The sequence below is a fragment of the Lithobates pipiens genome, unplaced genomic scaffold (assembly GCF_037356315.1).
Source record: "Lithobates pipiens isolate NorthernLeopardFrog02 unplaced genomic scaffold, aLitPip1_a1.2 Scaffold_16, whole genome shotgun sequence".
NCBI classification, from domain to species: Eukaryota; Metazoa; Chordata; class Amphibia; order Anura; family Ranidae; genus Lithobates; species Lithobates pipiens.
The window spans coordinates 53,789,552-53,815,021 of NW_027507748.1; the positions used below are offsets into that span (position 1 = coordinate 53,789,552).

Genomic DNA, 25,470 nt, shown 5'->3' on the forward strand with positions numbered 1-25,470 from the left:
TAGTGGCCATCAAATCGGCCAGGAGGGTTTTGGAACTGGCGGCCTTGTCTTGCAAGTCGCCCTATCTGGTTATCCACAAGGATAAGGTGGTGTTGCGGCCGCAACCGTCTTTTCTACCGAAAGTGGTCTCGGCTTTTCATATTAATGAGGACATTGTATTACCCTCTGTCCTAAGCCAAAACACCCTAAGGAGGTGGCCCTTCACGCTCTGAAGGTGTATCTGTCTACCACTGCTCGGAGGTCAGACTCTCTGTTTTCTGTGGCTGGTCCCAAGAAAGGCGGTCTTGTCGGCCACCATTTCCAGGTGGATCAGACAGATTGTAGTGCAAGCCTACGCCTTGAAGGGGCAGGTGCCTCCCTTTCCGGTCACGGCCCACTCCACAAGGGCAATCGGAACGTCTTGGGCCTTCCGACACCAAGCGTCTGTCGCTCAGGGGTGTAAGGCGGCGACCTGTTCGTCTGACCACACGTTTACCAAGTTCTACAATGTAGACGTCAGTGCGTCGACTGCCTGTTTTGGTCGCAAGGTTTTGCAGGCGGCCCTTTTTTCCTGTTTTATTTTTTATTTTTTTCCTTAAAAACACAGTACCATTAAGTTAATGCGCTGTTGCATTACATTCCACAGTTTTGTTTTTTTTTGTGTGTGGTTGTGGGTAGTCGCTCCTGTTGAGGGTACCTTGGTTTGGTGGATTTCTCCATGCATTGTTTTTTTTGTGAGTAAAGTTTCACTAGTTCCCACTTGCCATGGTGGATGACGTTTTTATGCTGATTTCCCACCCCTCGTTTGGCACTGCTTGGGGATGTCCCAATGGCCAAGATGGGAGCTGTGTCGGTCGGTGAATATAAGAGAAAATAGGATTTTTTTGTACTCACCGTAAAATCCTTTTCTCTGTAATTCAATGACCGTCACAGCACCCGCCCCTCCTTTTTTATGTTTACGTTATACTGCTTGTTGACGTACTGATGGCTGCATGGCAGGCTGGAGGGTTGTTGCCCAAGGGACGGCTCCCTGAGTTCTGAGTGTTGTATTACAACTAATGCCTAGTATCTCCTAGTAATAGGGCATAACAACCCAATGGCTAAGAGAGGAGCTGTGTCGGTCGGTACATTACAGAGAAAAGGATTTTACGGTGCATACAAAAAATCCTATTGTTCACAAAGTCTGCTGCCTCAGTTTTATATGATGGCAATTTGCATATACTCCTGAATGTTATGAAGAGTGATCAGATGAATTGAAACACTGTTCAGCGGACAAAGTTGGGCGAACAGTCCGCCCGTGTGTACGCGGCCTAAGAGGGACATTTTATTTATTTTTTTCAAATGACAATTTTTTTTTCAATTGCATTTTAGTGTAAATATGAGATCCGAGGTCTCTCTGACCCCAGATCTCATATTTAAGAGGACCTGTCATGCTTTTTCTATTACAAGGGATTTTTACATTCCTTGTAATAAGAATAAAAGTGACACAACATTTTTTTTAAAAGAACAGTGGAAAAAAAAAAAAAGTTAAAATAAGAAGAAAAAATAATAATTTTAAAAACGCGCCTTGTCCTGCCCGCATATAAAATCGGCGTTCGAACCACACATAGGAGGTAGCGCCGTGATCGGTAGAGCGAGAGCAATAATTCTAGCCCCAGACCTCCTCTGTAACTCAAAACGTGCAACCTGTAGAATTTTTTTAAACGTCGCCTATGGAGATTTTAAAGGGTAAAAGTTTGTCGCCATTCCATGAGCGGGTGCAATTTTGAAGCGTGACATGTTGGGTATCAATTTACTCGGCGTAACATTATCTTTCACAATATAAAAAATAATTGGGCTAACTTTACTGTTGTCTTATTTTTTTATTAACTAAATTATTTTTCCCAACAAAAGTGCGCTTGTAAGTCCGCTGCACAAATACGGTGTGACAGACAGTATTGCAACAACCACCATTTTATTCTCTAGGGTGTTAGAATAAAAAATATATATATAATGTTTAGGGGGTTCTAAATAAAGGGAAGAAGAGGCAGGTAATATAAAACACTCAGAGGAAGCTTCATTAGCATTGCTGGTTTGTCATACCAACGGCGACCACAAGAGGGCGCCAGATTCCATAAGGAATCATAGGACCGCAGAAGGCCTCAAAGCCGCGGCCTAAATTTTCGGCCGCCGGCGGAACGGCCCGACGCGATCACGATGGGGGGGGGTCCACAGAGACAGGATACCCCCAGCTGTGCTGCCCCAGGCGCGAGGTCGCTATTTCTAGTCGCCAATGCAACCTGGCGCCCGGGTTTTGTCGAGCCCTGGCATAGAGTATCTTTTATAAGAGAGATGATGCTGCTACTTTATTGTCCAATGAGCATGCTGGGTGTGTTCCTTTTGACCATACTATGCTGCCAAACCATTAGCTGTCAAGAATCTGACCATGTTGACAGATGGGGTGTCAAACAAAAAATGTGGTGGGGTGGCCGATAAAATTTTGTATTTATCCGCTCCCTATACCCTTCTCTCCACCCAACTTTTATGCCATGACTTACTTCCGCAATTGAGCAACTTTTAAGTGTCTTATACTTTGTTACTGCAATTGCCTATGTACCTCCAAATAAAAACTACTGGTATATAAAAAGTATTTGCTTGCCTAAAGTTTCGGAAAAGAAAAATAAATATAAGCAAATGTTCTGTGCTGTCCGGTTCTCGTTTTCATTGTAGTGTGTGTGTGTGTGTGTGTGTGTGTGTGTGTAAATGACTGACCATTCTCTGCTCTTTTTATAGGAAGTCTTATCGGGAGTTGTCGTGGTGATGAGTAAGGACACGGTTCAGCATCAAGGCATCACCCTGTCAATGGAGGGGTCCGTTAATCTGCAGCTTAGTGCAAAGAGCGTTGGTGTTTTTGAGGCCTTCTACAATTCAGTGAAGGTAAATATACTATAGCAGACGGTAATGCTCCATTTCCGTTCACACAGGGTCCTCTTCACCTCTTAGGTACTGGGCGGTCCTCAATAATGCATCTGTTTATGTTGAGAACCGTGAAAAAAATAGCACTGGACGCATAGGGTTAACCACATCCCGTCCGACCTATAGCAGAATGACAGCCCGGGGATGGCTCTTTCGTTCTAACTGGGCGTCATATGGCAACCAGCAAAGCAAGCTGCTTGTGCGCCATGATCAGTAGTGGGTGGCGATCGGTAGTGGGGGGGGGTCGCTCCGACACACCGCATCTCCGATCGTGGTAAAGAGCCTATGTGGTAGGCTCCTTACCATGTGTTCAGCTGTGTCCAACCACATCTGATCACAGTGTAACTAGGAAGTGCCGGTTATCAGCATTCCTCTATTCACGCTGACAGGGTGCGAGTAGAGAAGACCCGATAAGGGGTCTAGATACAATTTTAGGAGTGGCGCCTTTGCTGTGGTGTGGCATGTTGGTTTCCATTTATTTGCATTTGTGACTGCAGGGGCCCACACAGCGGACAATGATGGCCTGCATTGACCATGTCCTCAGTCTGATACTGAGCGTAATTCAAGCTGGAAGATGCTGGACATCTTATGGTGGAAAGGAATTACTACCCGAGGCTTTCATTTTCCCAGTGGAGGTTAAAAAGACCCCTAATTGAAAGCCTGGAAGAAATCCAGAGTCAATTTGCAGAAAGTAAAAGAGCACATAAACGTGATACTTGCTAATGATAAACTACCCTTCATCCTCAAAGACCTGCAGCCCAAAGTCTAAAGATTTGGAACCCATGGCTTAATTACCGTATTTATCGGCGTATAACACGCACCACAAGTTTAGGAGGGAATTTAAAAGAAAAAAACTTTTAGGAGGGAAGTTTTAAGGGAAAAAAATTTTACATTGAAATGCCCATTAATGCAGCCTTGTCAGTGTCACTTGCAGCCTTGCATTGCAGCCTTGTCAGTCATTTGTAGCCTTCCATTGTAGCCTTCCATTGCAGGCTTGTCTCCTTGCCATTTTAAAAATGACGCCACCGAGATACAAGGCGAAAGATACAAGGCTGCAATGGATGTCCTGTGTATCTCGGCAGCTTTCGGGTATTTTCGGCCACACTCGGCCGTTCTCGGCTATTTTTGTTCCTTCTCGCCTATTTTCGGCCGTTCTTGGCGACTTTCCGAAAGCCGCCAAAAATAGCCGAGAACGGCAGAAAATACCTGAAAGCCGCTGAGAGCGTGAGAAAAGGTTAGGAAGGTTGGGGGATCGGTGTATAACATGCACCGCCGATTTCCCCCTGATTTTAGGGGGGAAAAAGTGCGTGTTATGCGCCGATAAATACGGCATGCCCTTTCCTCTCTGAATCCCTCTGTCCTTGGCTATCTATAGTTTTTCACCTTTGTTTTGGACCTGGACCCCTGGAAAAAAAATATATCATTGCCCCACTCGCTCTACCTATTTCTTCCCATTCCTTTTTTCCTCATGACACCCTTTTCCCCTTGAACAATATCCCCCCCCCCACTAGAGTTGCCACCTCATCCCTTTAAACCTGAACACATATTAATTACACAGGTTCTGTGGTTGATTAAGGTGGTAATTAAACTGACTTGGTGCCTTATCTGCATTAAATTAGCCTCAGAACCTGTGTAATTCATATGTGTTCAAGTTTAAAGGGACGAGATTGCAATCCTACCCCCTACCCCTTGTTGGAGGACTATTACAAGTAATTGCACAATTCTGCCCCCCATGGTCCCAGAGAACCCACTATTGAATTTCACAACTGTGTATGCCTTGATCTTTGCTGCCTCTGTATGTTGGTCAATTGCCCCTGTGTGGGCAACACTGTTCTACCTTACTTTGGAAATATTTATTCAAGTAAAAAAATGTAAAACCAAAAGACACCTAACGTGTGTGTGTGTGTGTGTGTGTGTGTGTGTGTGTTTTTTTCTTTTTATTCCCGGAAGAAGACTTTTTTTTTTTTTTTTTTTTTAAACTTTTAATACTGAAAGGATGTGTTTCCTGACCCAGTAAAAGTGCCTGATTGTAGGGAGACCTGTCAGACTGGGCCACCACTAAATCTTTACATTGCAGTTATCCGACACAGATAAAAATGCATTCTAAATGCAACTAGGTCAGTTTTTAATTTCTGCCTGGATTGTTGCTTTAAAGAGCAAATCCACTCCAAAAACATTCCCCTCTGGGTGATCTATGTACATTGCAGGGATTTTAACAAACTTTGTTGCAGAAGAAATTGCTCTGTTTCTTTGTCCATGTGTGGAGTGAATCTGTATGGGAGTGGTTTTATAATTCTCAGCTGCTGCACCTGCAGGGCTCTAATAAGGAAATTGGTGTGGTTTGCATCCCTTTAGACATAATTTTCCTTGGGGAGTATCTCACAAAATACATTTTTGTTGCAGGGGATGCCAAAAATCTGACTTGTATCTTAGGGCAGACTTCTGGGAAAATCAGTGAGCCAATCACACAAGCCAGAAATTACATTTTCAGGGGGTGTTCTATACCATCTGTGTTCAGAACGCCTCCAGGTAGCTATATTACATTGCATTTTACATAAAATTACAGAGCTGCAGATTGAAAAGGTAAGATAATTTAAGATAATAACATTAAATCACAATATGACTTGAGTCGCAATTATTAATGCTGTATTCTTTCTTTCTTTCTTTTTTTTTTTTTCTCTTTCCGCTTTGATCTATATTTTTTGTCCCATGAAAGTGGAGTTGCCTTTTAACATAAGTCTTTGGCTAGTCTGTATAGAGCAGTATGTAATCCCTTATTTAATATTAAGTCCCTAAATGCGGCAATTGATTTATTTCAGCCAATTCAAATCATTAGCAGCACTGTAGAGATGGTAAAGCCAGGAAAAGTTCCCAGTGGTAAAACAGAAATTCCTTTTGAATTCCCCCTTGTCATGAAGAGCAATAAGGTCCTATATGAGACGTACCATGGAGTGTTTGTCAACATCCAGGTGAGTGAGGCGGCTTTCCATATCCTCTGTGTTCTAGAAATGTGTTTCATTCTGGTCACAGGCAGTAATGGAGCGTGACCCAGAGCAATACCAATAAAACTGCATGTTTCTGCATTATGAAGCATTAAAAACTAATTGTTTACTCAAAAAATGCAACATACATTTGCATGGTCTTGCTGTAAATATATGCAAAATGCAGCACTAAGATTTTTTTTATTTTTTTGTGTACTAAATGTCTTCAATGTGCATTTTCTTACCAAAGCAGAGTCAGTAATTAGCCATCGGCATAAGACTCTATAGTAGCAGTGATGTGCCACTACGCATCAGTCAACGGCTCTCTGCTCTGCCCCTTGAGCGCTCACTGGAGCTCTGAGCTGTGGAGGGGGCGGGAGCAGCTGGCTCAGGCTCTTAGCGGCTCGCTGAGAGCCTAAGCCATCTGCCGGTCTGGCATCTGCGTGGGTTGGGATCTTTCCAAAGCCTGGGTGGGCTCTGTGACAGCGGGCTGTTGGCTGAAACGAGTCACAGGAGTGCAAAATGAGCTGTGATCCATAGAGAGAAGGCCAAAAAAGCTTTGGACATACTTTTCCTTTTAGGCTGGGTTCACATATCTGCAGCCACAGTTTGCAGCATGGGGTTCGTTGCATCCCTGTACACTGGTTCAGGTGTGATTCGGGTCCGAATTTTAGTCTGAATTCGCACCTGAACCGGACCCAAATGTGCATCAGACCCTTTTTCAATCTGGGCTGCCCCGGACATGTGTGAACCGGCTCCATTGAGAACCAGTCACACTTGCCTGTCATGCGAATTGGATTCTGGGAAACCCACAACCAATTTGCATATGTGTGAAGCCGGTCTTACAGGCAAGTGTGACCGGATCTGTGTAGTCAGTTCACACATGTCCGGGGCAGCTGCGGTCAGGATTGTAAAAGGGTCCGGTGCGTGTTTGGGTCCAGTTCAGGTGCGAATTCAGGCTAAAACTCGGACCTGAATAGCACCTGAACCGGTGTACAGAAACGCACCAGACACGCAGATATGTGAACCCGGCCTTTAGGCATTTTTATACAGACAAACATGTTTTATTGAAAGTGCAATGGAAGTTTAAGCAACAGAACAGTTTTTTAAATATGTTGTAAGAATAAGTCTTACTACACATTGGGGGAGATTTACTAAAGGTGGTGCACTCAGAATCCGGCACAGCTGTGCATGGAAGCCAATCCACTTCTAACTTAAGTTTGTTGAATTTAGCTTTGACAATAAAACCTGGAAGCTGATTGTTTACTGTGCAGAGCTGCACCAGATTTTGCATTCTCCAGTTTTAGTAAATCTCCTCCATTGTTTTTGTTGCTCCTGTCCTGTGGGCGACAAATGCATGTAGCATTTTGTTCAATTTTTTCCCATTGCTGGCATAGCATGGTGTACAGCAGGCTACCCCCCCCCCCCACTGTTTTTTTTTTTTTCTTGTTCAATAATGTTTCTTGTAGGTATATCAAAAATGTACAGCAATGCAAGGACATGTGCACATGCACAGCATAAGCAAAGGAGGAAAGGCCTTCTTCTCAAATGGACAAATCCAACTTGAACAAAACATTTGGGGGGGGGGGACCCCATAATTACCAAGGTAGTCAGGACCTTTATGTCAACACCGCCTTAGTGGGCAGTCCTGACACCAATAAGCAACCAAAAAGGGCTGAAAAACCCATGAAAAGAAAAAGGGCAGAGAGCAAGACAGGGAAGAGAGGGAAAAGTAAAAAAAAAAAAAAAAATAGAAGAGGAGCAAGAACCTGGGGTCACTCGAGACATCAGTTAGAGCTGACCCATGCTTGTCAGGGGGAGATCAGGGAAGGCAAATGTCAACCATGGTTCCCAGATTTTGAGGAACTTGGCGTGCGTGTTGTGGAGAATACAAGACATTTCAACGGTATCAGTGTGTATTATTTATATTATTATTATTATTATTTATTTTTATTTTTTTAGTAAAAAAAATTTTTTCAATTATTTTTACAATTAAACCTTTCAAAATATTTGTTTATTACAATTCTTTATTTTTTTATTTATTTTTTTATCAGCCCTGTTGGGGGGGGGGGGGGGGGCGGCTTTAGTGAGATATCTCCCTTTTGAGACAGAGAAAAAGACCAAGGACACATTCCGCAGTCCCTTTTTTCTGTATCCTCAGCTGCACTTAAGATGAATGGACAGGAGACAGAGGCTCCTCACCATTCATATACTGAGACATTGTAAACAGCTTGCGATGCTCAGTTATGAATGGACAGAGTCAGTGATCACTGACTGTTCATTCGGAAAAGGAAGGAGTCAGTAAATTACATATATACCAACTCTTTCCTCCGCTCTCCATCTTGACCGGAAGGGGGACACGGAGGGGATCTGGAGGGGGACCGGAGGAGGACACGGGACAGTCGGGGATGATCGGTGCGGCGGTGGGGGAGTTGCAAGCACCGACCTCCCTGTATAGATTTCAGTAAAGCAGCTGAAAGCCACGGGGAGGGAGAGAAGGAGAAGCGGCTCCTAGCTGCTTCATTTAAATCTATACAGGGATATCGGGGTGCTTGTAACTCCCCCCTCGCCATGCCGATCATCCCCTGACTGCCCAGGTATCGGGTAAAGCATCAGAGCATTTGCCCGAGTACAAGTACTCTGGTAATGCTCGGTAACGGTGCAACCCTACTGACAGCAAAAAAAACATGACTGTGATTGTAACCCCTCGCCATTATATCCAATTTGCCTTTTTAGTCAAATCTTGACATTTCACTTCAGTCAGAACATATTTAGTTTTGTATTCAGCAGACCTTTATTCCCATCTTTGTCCTCGCTTGCTGTCAAGACGGGCTAAAATGTTTTTAGTTTTTGAGTAGGAAAAATTCAGATGTTCCATTTTAAAGTTTTGTTACTGTCTGCATCCTCATTAGGGAGATTGTTTGTTTTTCTCTGTCCCTGTGACCCTATGAGAATTGAAAGGCACATGTGTCACCAGCATAAACAAGAAACCATAGAAGTTCTAACCCTTCACCACTCTGCAAAAAAAATGTGTTTTCTGCCTCCGTATGTAGACATTTGTAATTGATATTGGGATTGTCCTATTTTTCTTCCAGTACACCCTCCGCTGTGATATGAAGCGATCTCTGCTGGCCAAAGACTTGACTAAATCGTGTGAGTTTATCATTCACTCACAGGTAGGTGCTGCACAGAGGTGTCACCAAAGCTGGGCATAAATGGGGCAATAAGATTGTAGATCTAGCCTATTATACTTGGGGGTTCAGTTACACTCGCAGTGTTGCTGAGCGTAAGAACTAGTCAATGCAACAATATAATTTCCTTTATGTACTTTAACCTCATTTGATACCATTGTGCCACATTGGCGTGCATTGAAAAAAAATAGGATATGTTCCATCATCTTGCAGTATGTTCTGACATGCTGTAATGCATCACAATGCTCTGCAGCACATACAGCCATGGCAAAAAGTTTTGAGACTGACACAAGTATTCATTTTCACTGACTGCTGCCTCAGATTTCCCCCCCCCCATAAAGCTTTTTATTTAAGAGAAAAAAATAACATACAGAGATTTAGGACAGTAGTTGTATGGTTAACAATTGGTAAAACATATTTGCGTTACAAGTGAGAGTCATGTAGCAATGCATAAACCTTGAGAACATTGGTCCATTTCTGAGTCATTCTACAGGTCCATGTGGACAACAACAAAGAGCTGCAAATGGCTCAAACAACAAGGTCATTTAAAGGTCTATTTGTTTATGGATAAAGTGGTCTTGGTCATCTATTTCTAAGAGGTAAGTGGGCGTAGAGGAATCGGTTGTGGTATAGGTTAGGTCTAACGCTGGGATATATTGGTAATATGTCAGAGTTATGGTGAATGTGATGGAATGGGCTTAAGTAGTATATGCATGATATTCTTTTAAGAGAGGCTTGGTTAGGGGAGTGGGGGGAGGATGAAAGCATGAGGTGCCTTAGATTTTAAGATGGCAATTTGCATATAGTCCAAAATGTTATGAAGAGTGATCAGATTTGCATTGCAATTAATTGCAAAGTCCCATTTTGCTATGAAAATTAACTTTAATTCCCCCTCCCCCCCAAAATTTCCACTGCATTTTTCAGCCCTGCCACAAAAAGGACCAGCTGACATCAAGTCAGTGATTCTCTCGTTAACACAGGTGTCAGTGTTGACGAGGACAAGGCTGGAAATCACTCTGTAATGCTGATTAAGGTCAGGTTCACACTGGTATGACACGACTGTTGTATGACTGTTGATACGACTTTTCCCTGCAACATCGGTCCTACTTCCATCTGACTTTATTGAACAGGATATAATTATGCTCTGACTTTGTCATAGTCCCACTTGTTCTTTGACCAATCAAAACAATCTCGGTGTGACATAAATTCCTTTTCCTGCTGCTATAATCACCATGTCGGATGTCACAAGTCAGATGGTAAGGACAAGGATCTGACTTCAGCGATATTGAATGGGCTGAAGTCGGACCAAAGTAGTGCAGGGACCTTTTTCAAAGTCGGACCGACTTGTGTCAGACCAGTTAAGACGGCTCTCACAGGGAACAATTGATTTGTACACCTCATGTGACTTGTGCTCCCAAAGTCAGAGCGTATGTCACACCAGTGTGAAACGGGCCTTAGTTAGAATAACGGACTGGAAGCTTTAAAAGGAGGGTATTGGTTGAAATAATTTGTTCTTCCTCTGTTAACCATGGTTACCTGCAAGCAAATGTGCAGTCATTGCTTTGCACAAAAAGGGATTCACATGCAAGGATATTGCTGCTACTAAGATTGCACCTAAACTAACCATTTATCGGATCAGGAAAGGAGAGAGGTTCAATTGTTGAGAAGAAGGCTTCAGCGTGCCCAAGAGTCCAAAAAGTCCAGCAAGTTCCAGAACTGTCTCCTACGGTTAATTCAGCTGTGGGATCGGGGCACCACCAGTGCAGAGCTTGCTCAGGAATGGCAGCAGGCAGGTGTGAGTACATCGGCACACACAGTGAGGAGAAGACTTTTGAATGGCAGCAAAGAAGCCACTTCTCTCCAGGAAAAACATCAGGGACAGACTGATATTCTGCAAAAGATACAGGGATTGGACTGCTGGGGTAAAGTCATTTTCTCTTTCCAATTGTTTGGGACATCCGGAGAAAAGGTGAGCACTACCATCAGTCCTGTGTCATGCCAACAGTAAATCATCCTGATACCATTCATGTGTGGGGTTGCTTCTCAGCCAAGGGAGCGGACTCGCTCACAATTTTGCCCAAGAATACACAGCCATGAATAAAGAATGGTACAAAAACTTCCTTTGAGAGCAACTTCTCCCAACCATCCAAGAACAGTTTGCTGAGGAACAATGTCTTTTCTAGCATGATGGAGCACCTTGCCATAAGGCAAAAGTTATAACTAAGTGGCTTGGGGAACAAAACCTCAACATTTTGGGTCCATGGCCAGGAAACTCCCCAGACCTTAATCCCATTGAGAACTTATGGTCAATCCTCAAGAGGTGGGTGAACAAAAAAAACCCCAAAAATTCTGACAAAGTCCAAGCATTATGTAAGAATGGGCTGCCATCAGTCAGGTTGTGGCCCAGAAGTTGATGGACAGCATGCTGGGGAGACTTGCAGAGGTCTTGAAAAGAACGGGTCAGCACTGCAAATATTTACTTTTTGCATAAACTTAATGTAATTGTCAATAAAAGCCTTTGACATGTATGAAATGCTTGTAATTATACTTCAGTATACCATAGTAACATCTGACAAAAAGATCTAGAAACACTGAAGCGACAGACTTTGTGAAAATTTTATATTTGTGTCATTTTCAACTTTTGGTCATGGCTGTAAAATTTGATTACAAAAAAAGGAAAAAGATTAGCTCTGCAATTATTATAACAACTCATTGCAGCATGCATTCTCTGTGAACATTCTTTATATGCACAGTAACGCACACTGTGGTATGAATAAGCCCTGAAAAGAATGGTATAGAAATGGGTGTAGGTTTTATGAAATGAAATGGATGAATTGTATGAAGACTGATTATTTTTTTTTTATTTTTTGCAAAATGTATTTACATTTTTTTCTAAGTGGATGTAAAACTGGCAACACACATTACAATCTCTTCTGTCAGCTGTCTTTCTTAGGCCTTGTGCTATGACATAGGAGCGTGTTTTTAAGATTTTAACCTCTTGGCGCCGAATGCATGCAAATATGCGGCCTCTCAGCGCAGAGCGGTCGCATATTTCAATAGCGCCGACAGAGCTGTGCCGAGAGCATGTACCCTGTGCACAGTGACTGGCGGATCACGGAAAGTTCCCGATCGCAGATTGCGATCGGGGACTTTTCCGATCATGTGGCATCTGTGGCAGCCAAATCATGTGGCCATATGCCCCACCTCCTGGAATAGTAAACCCCTTAAAGGGCTGGTGGCAGCCGGTGCCAAGGGGGTTAAAGTGGAAGCAAAGCATAACATGAACTCTTTCTAAAAATGTTGCCTCCTACTTAATCTGCATTTCCAATGTAGGAAGGATCTTTGTACTTGCCTATCTTTCTTAAATCTTTAATTCAGTCTGGTCTGGTTACTTGAGCCTTAAAGGGATTGTAAAGTAAATTTTTTTTTTTTTTTTTAAATAACAAACATGTTATACTTATCTCCACTGTGCAGCTCGTTTTGCACAGCGTGGCCCCGAACCTGGTCTTCTGGGGTCCCTCGGCGGCTGTCTCTGCTTCCTCCCGCAGGTACTTATCATGTTCATGCGAGCTCCCTTGCATGGTGAGAAGCATCAACGTGATGCTATAGCCGCTCGCTGTATCACATGGCCCTGTCCCCCGGCAATCCGTGTCAGTGGATGTGATTGACAGCAGCGCGAGCCAATGGCTGTGCTGTTTTCCATCCATCCACTCCAGCCAATCAGCATCCAGGCTGAGTGGTGAAGAACGGCGGGGGAGAGTGCGGGATTTTCGAGGGGTGAGGTAAGTAAAATGGGGGGGCTAGGGGTACAGGCACTGTCAGATGTTTTTTCACCTTAATGCATTAAGGTGAAAAAACCTTTACCTTTACAACCCCTTTAATGCCTGGTACACGCGTTTAGAAAATCGTATGGAAAAATACCGCTTTTGAAGCGATCGTATGATCATCAGATCGTTAGTACAGAGCTTTTGAGAGCCAATCATCCAATTTTTTGTTTTTTTTATTTGATCGGACAAGCACGAAAATATTCTTCGTACGATTTTTGTTTAATCAGTACAGCTATCTTTCGAAAATGCAATACAAATGCAGTAAAACACATGACATCACTTCTGAATTTTTATTCTGTCGTACTAGAATTTTTGTGACTTTAGTAAACGCATCGGATTCAATCTGAGATTAGCATGCAAAAAAAAAGAAAATGAACGATCATCCATCCAATAAATCTTCTTGTGTGTACCGGGATTTAGGCTCCCCTGTGTCAGTGAGTGGCTGCTGCAAGGGAAGAGGAGGGAGCAGATATCGAGTGCTCCCTTACACATGAGAGGGAGAGCTACAGGATCACATGACCAGACTGGTTTAAAGGTAACTACACAGATCTTTGTTACACAGGGTGTGCAGGATAGGTAGAAGAATGTGGGGGGGTGGGGGGGGGCATTTTTAAGAGTAGTTTGGCTTTTCTTCCACTTTATTGCACGTTGACTTTGCAACGTATGCGAACCGCACCATTCAGTAAAATATGATCGTTCTCATACTGGGGCCTTGTATGGCCAACCTAGCAGCAACTGGATTTGGATCTTCATTTTTATTTGTGTCTCTGTAGCCTCAGAAGACGAAGCTGACCCCAAGTCCAGTGGATTTCACAATCACACCTGAAACGTTACAGAATGTGAAAGAGGTGAGTTTTCATGTACATCTCTTGGCAGATAATTAAAGGTAACTACGCTTACTTAAATGCTATTCAATTCCACCATATATCATTGTAGGAGGTGGTATATAGAATATTATTTAAGTAAGCACAGCGCTCTTTTCAAATTGTATTGCTATTTAATGCACAGAGGGTCTGGCATTACATAGAGCTGCAGCTGGGGTTTTACATTGGCAAACCTCACGGTTTTTTGTTTCTAAAAATAGAGGTCACATAGCATTGGGGTGTGTGTGTGTGTGTGTGTGTGTGTGTGTGTGTGTGTGTGTGTGTGTGTGTGTGTGTGTGTATATATATATATATATATATATATATATTATTATTATTACAGTATCTCACAAAAGTGAGTACACCCCTCACATTAAGATTTTACTATATATCTTTTTATGTGACAACACTGAAGAAATGACACTTTGCTACAATGTAAAGTAGAGATCGTACAACTTGTATAAGGCCTCTTTCACACGAACGATCCGTTCAGGTCCGCCTGTCTGTTTTTTAGGTGGACCTGAACGCACACTCCATAGGCCTCTATGGAGCGTTGGATGTCAGCGGTGACATGTCCACTGATATCCGACCCTCTCCGATCCGAAAAAGTGTGATGGAGGAAAAACCTACTTTTCCATCCATCTGAGGATCGGATCGATTGAGGACGGACTCAACGGCCCCCCCATAGGGGAGAGCGGCGCTCTGACAGGTCCGTCCCTGCACACTGTGCAGAGACGGACCTGTCGTCGTCTTCCTCAGCGGGGATCCACAGAGCGATTCCCCCGCTGAGCAAAGCGGGCTCCGTACACAGACACGTCCATGTGAAGGAGCCCTAACAGTGTAAATTTTGCTGTCCCCTCAAAATAACTCAAAACACAGCCATTAATGTCTAAACCGCTGGCAACAAAAGTGAGTACACCCCTAAGTGAAAAGGTCCAAATTGGGCCCAAAGTGTCACTATTTTGTGTGGTCAGTACATCTTTTTGGTTTGTGCACCTTTTTTAAAGCTGAGCACTGGTCACAAAACTTTCTTTTAAATAATATTTTTCAATAGCTGCAAAGTATATAAGTCCAATTTGGGAAAACTCAAATATCATCATATAAATGTAACAGTGACATCGCTGAGCCTGTAAAGAGAGAAGAGCTGTGGGGGAGGGTCCCAGCATGCCCACTCATGACAGAATGCCTACAGAAAAATACAGGAGGGGGTGGAGACCAGACCAGTCACCTTGCACAAAGCGTGAGAGCAGCAATGAGCGGCCTTTAATATAGAAAGCTTCTGCACGCTTGCAGTTTAATGCTGGATTACTGCAATCATACCAAGATTCAGGTGTGTATGTGTATATTGTAATATATAATTTTTTTATTAATAAAGATTTGTTTTTTAGACAATATATGTTCAGTTTTAACCCTTTCGGTGCTGTCAATGTAAGGGATACATCGGTGGCAGTACTGGCCTGTGAACCTCCACTATAGGAGTCAGGAGTTTTTTTACATTTGCTCACATCAGAGAGATCTGTCACTTTCTTGTGGAAGTGACTTAGGCAGCTGTAAAGTTTATTTTTTTTTTATTTTTTTCCAATTCCACATTAATGGTTATGTAACCCCCCCCCCACAGGCCTCCTTTTTTCTCCAGCAGCTGTCCCACACTCCTCTGTCCTTCCTGGGTACCCGGGACCTCCCTGGCACCTGTCAAGATGGAGAGTGAATGATAAGTGAAAATTCTGTGAATAAGATTGAAAGTGATCAGCTCTGGTCATCTCCAGGGTTTGCTGGTCTTCGTGGCTGGGGAAGAAGCTAATCACGCATAATTCAAATGAGTGCAGAGGTGACATTAGGGGTCTCAAGTCTCCTTTTTAAAGTAGCAATCCATCCTAAAACCAAAATCCCTGTATCTACAGATATCCATGATCTAACACTAACCTTTCTAGCCCTGTAAAGGAGAAATCTGTATACATACCTTTTCTGCAACTGACTTGACCCAATCCCACGCTGAGCTGTCAGCGGCAGCTTCGCTGTGGAGGTGGGTGCAGAGGACACAGCAGACAACGGAAGCCCCATAGTAAGTCTATGGATGACCTCACTCCCCATTCATTTCACAGCCGTTGCTGGCTGTGTGCTCTTCAATACTTCAGCCGCTGGAGATCGGGTCAGATCGGCTTCAGAAAAGGTATGTATACTGGTTTCTTTACAGGCTCCTACCAAAAAATTTTTTTTTAAAAAAAGTGAACGTATCATTTAAAAAGAACATGTCACTTGCACTATGTTATCACATAGGGGCTTACCGCTTCAATATCAGGCACTTTTACCCCTTTGTTGCCCAGGTCAATTTTCAGCTTTCAGCGATGTCACGTTTTAAATGACAATTGCGCGGTCATGCAAAACTTTAGAAATTGTTTCTTTTTTTTTTTTTCACACAAAAGAATGCTCTTCTTTTGGTGGTATTTAACCACTTCAGCCCCTGCTCAATGACCAGGCCATTTTTTGCGATACGGCACTGTGTCACTTTAACTGACAACTGCGCGGTCGTGGGGCGCTGTACCCAAACTTTACATCCTTTTTTTTTCCCCCCACAAATAGAGCGTTCTTTGCGTGGTATTTGATCATTGCTGCGGTTTTTATTTTATGCGCTATAAGCAAAAAAAGCGACAAAAAAAAAAACCACAATATTTTGTAATTTTTGCTATAATAAATATCCCCAATTAAAAAAAAAAAAAAGCTATTTTTTTTCCCCTCAGTTTAGGCCGATATGTATTCTCCTACATATTTTTGGCAATAAAAATCGCTATATGCGTATATTGATTGGTTTGTGCAAAAGATATAGCATCTACAAAATAGGCGAAAGATTTATGGCATTTTTATTATTATTATTTAGTATTTTTTTTTTAATGGTGATCTGCGATTTTTTTTTTTTTTTTTTTTTTTTATTTATTTTTTTTTTTTTTATTGGGACTGTGGCATTATGGCGGACAGATCGAACACTTTTTTTTTGGGACCATTGACAATTTACAGCGATCACTGGTATAAAAATGCACTGATTACTGTGTAAATGTCACTGGTACGGAAGGGGTTAACACTAGGGGGCAATCAACGGGTTAACTGTGTGTGTTCTAACTGTAGGGGAATGGGACTGACTAGAGATGGCAGATCTGATTCCTAGCTAGTAGGAACACAATCTCTCTCTCTCTCTCCTCACAGAACAGGGATTTGTTTGATTACGCACACACACGTCCCTGTTCTGGCTCTCGTGCCCGCAATTGGGCGTGGCCGGCAGTCATCGCAACCACCGGCCACGCACATCGCCACCCTTGCAGTGCAGCGCGTGCTGGCTATCCCCGCTTATAGAAGCCGATGTACAGCTACAACGGTTTGCGGGAACATCCCGTATAATGACGGCGGCTGGTCGGCAAGTGGTTAATCACCACTAGGTTTTTTTATGTTTTGCTAAACAAAGTCCAACCATTTTGGGGGGGGAAAAAAAAAAGCTATTTTCTGAGTTTCTGTTTATAAAATTTAGCAAAAAATCTTTCTTCATAAATTTAGGTTAAAATGTATTCTGCTACATTTCCTTGGTCAAAATACTCCAAATCAGTGTTTGTTGTATTAATATTTAGTTTGTAGGATAGTTAGTCCACAAATTCTGGTATACTGTATATATCTCAAAATTGACCAATTCTGATGTACTGAGGGCCTATCTCATTTCTTGAGGCTTAAAATGTCAGGACAGTACAACTATCCCCCAAATGACCCCTTTTTGGAAAGTAGACAATCCAAAGTATTTAGTTGGGGGCATAGTGAATGTTTTGAAGGTGCAATTTATTTGTCACAATTTTTTGGAAAACGAAAACAAGAGCTGAGCTTCTCCCGGGTCTCTCGTTCCTCTTTGGCTGAGACTGCAGCGGGAGCCTTTGGCTCCTGCTACTCTCAATCACAGGCAGTGAGCCAATGAGGAGACTGAGAGGGGCAGGGCTGAGCCATGGCTCTGTGTTGGTGTGTGTGTGTGTGTGTTTGTTTGTTTTTTTATGGATGTATAAAGAAGGGCTTGGGAGTGAGCACATATCAGTGCCCCCAGAGCAAGTAGCTCGCTATTGGGGGCACTGGCTGAAGAGGAGGACCCAGAGGTGTCGGTAGGGGACCCAAAATAAGGATGCTCTGTGAAAAAACACTGCATAGAGCAGGTAAGTATAACTTGTTTACAAAAAAATAAATAAAAATAAACAAAAAATAAAGAGACACTTTTCAAAATCAGAAAATTCGTTTTTTTTGTGATCCGATGATGTGATTCATTGATTTTCGAAATTCGGCCGACCAAGCCTTCAATTTCACCTCATGTTGCTACAGAAAAGAATTTTCTTGGCTGGGAATCTTCTTTTCTCTCCGCACATTTTCTTTTCTTATTACGTTTCTCGCACGATTCTCCCATCATTGATTAGAAAATCCTTTTTCTAAAAATTTCCAACATGTCCGATTCCTCAAATTTTATTTCCGCACGAAAATCGGCTGTTGCTGCAGCCCACTAATGGTGCGAAATTCATACGAAAATTCTTAGATACGATTTTCGAAAGAAAATTCTTTCGAAATTCGAACCGTGTATGGCCGGCATAAGGCCCCTTTCACACAGGCGGACGTTCTATGGAGCAACGGATGTCAGCGGTGACATGTCCGCTGACATCCGATCTGCTAAAGTGTGATGGAGGAAAACCCTATTTTTCCATCCATCATCGGATCGGATGAAAACTGACTCTACCGTCCGTCTTCATCCGATCCCCCATAGATGAGAGCGGCGCTCTGACAGGTCGGTCCCTGCACAGTGTGCAGAGACCGACCTATCATCTGCCTATTCAGCGGGGATCGATGGAGCGATTTCCCCCCCGCTGAGCAAAGCGGAGCCTGTACACAGACACGTCCATGTGAAAGGGCCCTAAAGGTTAATTTTTAAGTCCCCTGCCCCCACATACACACAAACCTAAACATGTGCATTTGGTGCGCTTTCTTTTACTAGTAATGGCGGCGATCAGCGACTTATAGCGAGATATTGCAGTGGACAAATCGGACACTGACACTTTTTGTGTGCCTAGCTGGTGATTCAGTGTAGTGGGGGAGGTGCTTTTACTAAGGGACAGCATGGATTGTGTTTCTGCTTTACAGGAACATGGTGTATATGCCTTCTGTACTGACAGAACGGCAATCTGCCTTGTTTACATAGGCAGACTGCAGTTCTGCAAGTGTGTAAGCAAATGAACTCCTTCACACACACACAGCTGTGGGAATGAATGACATGGCAGTGTGGGCGGAGCCCCGCGCGGCTGCACTATTTTCAGAAAGTGACAGCTAGTACAGGGAACTTCTCCCCATACTGCTGTTACAGGGAGGGGGGAGGATCAGGGAGCAGCTGCAGCTTTGGGAACATGTTCCATGTTCCACTCTAAAAAAAAACGTGACCTTGTCCTTTTTTAAGATCTGCTATTTGCTAACAGTCAGGCCTGCCCTGGATAATGACTTTTGGAACCTAAAGTTCTCTGGTGCTTGTGGGGGGATGAGAACATTTCTTGTCACTTTGATATACGAGGATCTTTGTGTTGTCAGCAGAGGCTGCAGGTCTTTAGTGTCCATCTCCATCTGGTCAGTGCAAAAGGACACAAATCTTTTGAAGTAGAACAATGTGCGTTCCTTCAGTAACTTCATAATCCGCCACTGAGCTGCTGTCTGGAACATGATGGGCTTTTTGGCTGCCCTGTGAATGTTCACAGCCTGTTTTTATTGCAGCATAGAGAAATATTTGTTAATGATTTAAATGCCCCCTCCTGGAATTCCCTGTTCCCCTGTCAGTAATGTGCCGCCTGTCACTTTCCCCAGACGTTAATTCAGGGTGACTACTGATGGCGTGTGACTCGAAAACCGCCAACGCACTGAGGATCATTACTCTTAATCTGGCCAAGCTACTGCTTTGGAGAAGCTGCAGAGAAAGCGAAATAAGTTTTGTGCCTGGACCCATCCGAACAGTACAGTGTGAACCTTCCAAACGATCCTAATATACAGAGTGGCAGAATGTGAGGAATTTGGCTTCTTTATAATTGGGGTAGAATTACAGTAAATTGGAACAAACTGTACTGTACACCTTAAGGTGCCGGTTTATAATACACACTGATCCGTGTGGGCTGCTGGGAAGCATTTGAAGTTACAATGAAAGATTTATTGATGTGTACTATGAGCCGCAGCGTTTAAGGAGGTAATGCACTTCTAGAGTTTCCTAAAGGTGGTAACCTAGTATAGCACCATCAAAGTTCATTTTATTTTATATTTCTTGGTGGTATATTATCCTTTTGGTGTCAGTTGCCCAGTTTGCTACACTTTTGCAGCAAGGGGTTAAATGGTTACCAAGTCATTTAATATCTGCTATGGCATGGATATGCAATTAGCGGACCTCCAGCTGTTGCAGAACTAAAAGTCCCATAAGGCATAGCAAGACTGACAGCCACAAGCAATACCCCCGGAGGCAGAGGCATGATAGGACTTGTAGTTTTGCAACAGCTGGAGGTCCGCTAACTACATATCCCTGTCCTATGGGTCTTAACCACTTGCCATCTGGAAGACTTACCCCCACGCTCCCCCTTCTTGACCAGGCCATTTTTAGCAACACGGCACTGCGTTACTTTAACTGGCAATTGCGCAGCCGTGCGACGCTGTACCCAAATAAAATTATCCTTTTTTTTTTTCCCCAAAAATAGAGCTTTCTTTTGGTGGTATTTGATCACCTCCTGCTTTTTAAATTTTTTATTGTTTGCGCCATAAACAAAAAACAGACAATTTTGAAAAAATAATAATAATAATTTAGGTCAATATGGATTCTTTTACATATTTTTGTTAAAGGGGTTCTGCACTCATAATACAACATTTGCCCATTCTGTTGCCTATAATTAATATATCTCATAATGCCACCTGTTTTTTTTTTTTGATTCACCTACCTTTTGTAATCTTCAGTACTTTATTTTAAACCCCTGCGGCGATGGGCGGTCTCTTGCGGCGATGGGCGGTCTCTTGCGGGGATCAGCGTAATTTCCTGTTGAAGCCCGCACTGTCTCCTGTGATCTCGTTCGTGTAATCCCAGGAGACATTGCGGCTAATGCACCCGACATCTCGCGAGATTTCGGGTGCTACAGCCGACATCTCGCGTGATTTTGGTAATTACAGCCGAGATCTCGCGAGATCTCGGCTGTAATTACCGAAATCACGCGAGATGTCGGCTGTAGCACCCGAAATCTCGCGAGATGTCGGCTGTAGCACCCGAAATCTCGCGAGATGTCGGGTGCATTAGCCGCAATGTCTACTGGGATTACACGAACGAGATCCCAGGAGACAGTGCGGGCTTCAACAGGAAATTACGCTGATCCCCGCAAGAGACCGCCCATCGCCGCAGGGGTTTAAAATAAAGTACTGAAGATTACAAAAGGTAGGTGAATCAAAAAAAAAAACAGGTGGCATTATGAGATATATTAACTAGAGGCAACAGAATGGGCAAATGTTGTATTATGAGTGCAGAACCCCTTTAAAATAAAAATCTCTGCAGCAAACTTAAAGTAATTGTGATGTGATCTGTTCTAAAAAAAAAATTAACTAAAAATAAGAAACATGTTATACTTACCTGCCTTTTGCATAGAACAGCCGGATCCTCCTCTTCTTGGGTCCCTGGCTGGTGCTCCCTGCCCCCCTCCTGCCGAGTACCTCCACAGCAAGCAGTTTGCTATGGGGGCACCCAAACCGAGCTGCAGCTTTGTGTGTCCATTCGGAGCCCCGTTCACCCCCGCCCCTTCTCTCTCCTGATTGGCTCCTGCTTCTGTCAAAGTCAGTTAGCCAATGGCACCACTGGTGTGTTTCAGACAATCAGGAGGGAGAATTGGCCGAGGCACTTGTGGACATCGCTGGACAGAGATGGTGCTCAGGTAAGTATTAGGGGGGCTGCTGTACACAAGGTTTTTTTTTTTTTTTTTTAATCTTAATGCATAGAATGTATTAAGATAAAAAAAACGCCTTTACAACCACTTTAAAGCAAATGTAAACCCAGTGAATGGAATTTAGAGCTGCAATTATAGGGCCTTATCACTGCAATTCGTTACAAAAGTGCATATGCATTGTGCACTGTATGCTTTGGGAATTCAAAAAAAAGAGAGGAGAGCCCGTTATGTGAACTGTCATTTACATGCTCATCATGTGTGTATGAAAGCAGTGTTATTTTTTTAAGCCTGTGTTACACCTCAGTGCTTCTGACCTCCAGTAGCCTCTTTGCAGCCACTTCCTGTCTACATGCACTCCTGCAACAGCTGCATGGTTTTTCATAGGCGGGTTTTCTGGTGCTGACAACAATGCAACCCGGGTGACCATGCAGAAGCACAAGTTGGGAGGCGGGGACAGAGTGTTGTTGCCCCAGGAAGTGCCTGGATAAGTACTTTCATGGTAGGATAACAAGATATATTATTTTAATGAAAGCTGTGGATAAAATATTGGAAAAACACCCCAGAAGTCCTTTACTTTTATAAGGTCATCCCAAATGTTGCACACTGACAAAGCCCAACAGTGACTTTAGTAAGAGCAGCTTCAGCCCAGGCTATCCCGGCCATGCCACCAACGCGTTTCACTCCAGGACGAACACACATTGGAGGTGTGGCCTGGACAGAGCCTAGGCTGGTGCAGCTCTTAGTAATTGTTGGGCTTTGTCAGTGTGCAGCATCTAGGGTGGTTTCCCTTTTTATATTGCATCCATCTCTCCCCTCGCCTGCACCCTCAGTGGGAGTCACTGGATTTGGATAAGAAAGGAGCCTGGAGCGTCATTCCTAATTCTTTGGTTTTAGAATGACTTTACCTTATAGAAACTTATGAGATTGTCTTTATTGGGTTTACATCTACTTTAAAGCCTAGCACAGAGGCAGCCTGTCAGTGTCTGTGCCAGTTATGGCGAACCTTGGCACCCCAGATGTTTTGGAACTACATTTCCCATGATGCTCCACTACACTGCAGAGTGCCTGAGCATCATGGGAAATGTAGTTCCAAAACATCTGGGGTGCCAAGGTTCGCCATCACTGGTCTATGCCTTGCAAAACGGATTTCACCAAATGCTGGTACCTGGAAGAAGGAAACAGCTAAGCTTTGTTGCATAATTTGGTCTACTTCCCTGAGCTCTTGGTAAGTCTCCATGGACCATTGAGGATGGTGAGGATGATATATTAGGGTGTTGGCAGTCAGAACTGCTAATTTCGCACAAGATCAGCCAGGAGACCAGTAGGACTGCATTAAGAAAATGTAGGTCTGTTTTCCAGCTCATTCATTGCAGTCTATGAATAGATTACTATTCAGATTGGAATTCTTTTATATCATGTTTTGCAACTGCTGCATGTTCGGGACCTTTTTAGGCTTAGTTTACACTATTGTGATGCGGGAATCCGCTCAATTCCAGTGCGGGTTCCCGCATCGCATGTCTCTGGCATGCAGTTTGGGGTGTCAATACAAAGTTAATGACACCCCCCAGATCGGTTGCCAGATCGCAGTGCAAACTGCCAAATGGTGCAGGAATTGGATTGTGTGGGTGTGAACACTTATGCAATCAGATTCCAGTGCGGCCCAAAAAAAAAAAAAAAAGGGGGTCCTCCACCATTTTTTTGCAAATGCAAATACAATTTGTATAGCTGAATTTGCAGTGCATGTGATATGCACAGCAATGAGGTGTGAATCACATGTGATGTCTGGCCTCGCACCGATGTGAACCCAGCTTTAAGGCCTATAAGGAGGCTTCTGTCTATCCAGTCCAGAGATTTATATAGCGCAGCCAGGAGCATAACACACCTTATAGTTGAGGTATACAGGGGTGTCTGCACTTCACCCAAGCCTGCTGATTAGACACTTGGGGAGCAGCAGATTGATAGGGTCATCCTTCTGCTTACTTATTCAGAGCTTTGCACTCTCCTCCTATCTGCCTGTTGTCAGTACATTTGCATGCAGTACAAGTTTATTGTTTGCCCACCTTGACTCTTTCTCTCAATCTGTTGATGTATAGGAAATTGAGAAATGCAGATACCCAGCCACATTCAGGCATTTAAATACATTTAGTGATGTCTTGATGATTATAAAGATGTATTGTATCAGTGTGCAGCCTTAACATGACTGACTCTTGTTCTTCAGAGGGTCTCTCTACCAAGATTTCTCATCCGAGGTCACCTGGACTCCACCAACTGCCTCATCACACAGCCTCTGACAGGGGAGCTGATTGTGGAGACATCTGAGGTCGCCATTAAGAGTATTGAGCTGCAGCTGGTACGAGTTGAGACTTGTGGTGAGTTTACAGTGTGGTCCTATGCTTCCTTTTAATGTCATGAAACCTTCTTCCTTGCACTTTTTTAACATTTGCATATCAGTTGCAATCTTTTTTTATCGTACATCACGGGACACAGAGCTATAGTTGTTACTATGTGGGTTATAGGCCACCTTCAGGTAATGGACACTGGCACGCCCTAAGACAAAAAGTCCACTCCCTATATAACCCCTCCCACTACTGGGAGTGCCTCAGTTTTTTCAACAGTGTCTAAGTGGTCACGAGTAAAGATGTGCTGTTCTCCACTGGAGCAATCCTTGCTGGGGCTAGCCATGCAGCCGGATCCATTCAAAGTGTCTTTTAGGCCGAATTGAATGGTACCCTGGCCTTGTGTCTGAAGAAATTAGGTTTTGCCTGTAAACTCTTCTCTTTTTAGAGAGCTGGACCCGGGATCCAGTACATGTGGTATTAAGGCCATAAAGTTTTACTGGTGGTGGTGCTATTACAGGCCCAGGATTGTGGTTTACCCCCGAGGATCTCCAGCTCCTGAAGGTTTGTTAACGAAACCCACCGTGAAGGGTAAAGATTGGGTCTGTTGGTTTTACCACAGAAAACCCTGTGGCGGAAAAGGTAAGTGGAGTTTTCTAAGAAATCTTTGAATTTTCTTATGCATGTCTCCTTTAAATTAGTAAATGTTGTCATGCCTATGTGTCACCACTGGGGGCTGTATAGAGCGCATACATTTTCATGGTTCCTCAAAGAGATCACGCTGTGTCCAAAACAGCAGCTTCGTTTCCTCCAGCCAGCTGCAGACTTCCGTTAAGTCTGGGGGGTTTTCCTCCTCAACAGACACCTCCACCTGTGCTGTTTTCTCCCCCTCTTCACGAGGAAGAGCGTTGGGAGAAAAACTGAAAAAAAGACGTTCGGCACGCTGCCCTTTTGGGCGGCTTCCAGGCTCTCTCCTTGCCATTTTTTCCCCCTCTCAATGATCCCATAGGATCAGAAGCCCGCACTCGTGCGGGAAAATTGTTTTTTTTTTTTTTTTTTTTTAAAAAGAGGGGAGGGGGGCAGGGGCCTAGCACAGTGTTGGCGTCCTCCAACATTTGCGCGGGGTTCTGTGTTTTAAAAGCACCATGTTTACTGCTGCGAAGGGACTCAAGAGCAAGAGGGGCATGAAAGAGGTTTAGTGACGCAGGCATTCCTTTTGACACATTTACTGTTGCATCAGGCTGAGCATTAATAGCAGTGGCAGGGCTGGACTATTGCTCAAGCAGTGGATGCGTTCCTTCTGGTAGTACCTCTGCTTTGTGCATTGGGCAATGGTCGGACGGGGGGGGGGGGGGGGTAAAAACACCTCAAATAAGGGCTCTAGAG

The 25,470-nt window shown here is 43.6% G+C and overlaps 1 protein-coding gene across 2 annotated transcripts in view; it reads left to right on the top strand.

Moving 5' to 3' along the window:
* The window catches only part of VPS26C (VPS26 endosomal protein sorting factor C), a 70,205-nt gene that overhangs the window by 20,617 nt on the left and 24,118 nt on the right, over positions 1–25,470 (top strand). For both annotated transcript variants that reach the window (XM_077479910.1, XM_077479909.1), the window contains exons 2-6: positions 2,752–2,895; positions 5,754–5,903; positions 9,011–9,091; positions 13,707–13,781; positions 23,967–24,117. In XM_077479910.1, coding sequence (XP_077336036.1) covers positions 2,779–2,895; positions 5,754–5,903; positions 9,011–9,091; positions 13,707–13,781; positions 23,967–24,117 — 574 coding nt within the window. In that variant the 5' untranslated portion in view covers positions 2,752–2,778. The remainder of the gene's footprint in view (positions 1–2,751; positions 2,896–5,753; positions 5,904–9,010; positions 9,092–13,706; positions 13,782–23,966; positions 24,118–25,470) is intronic.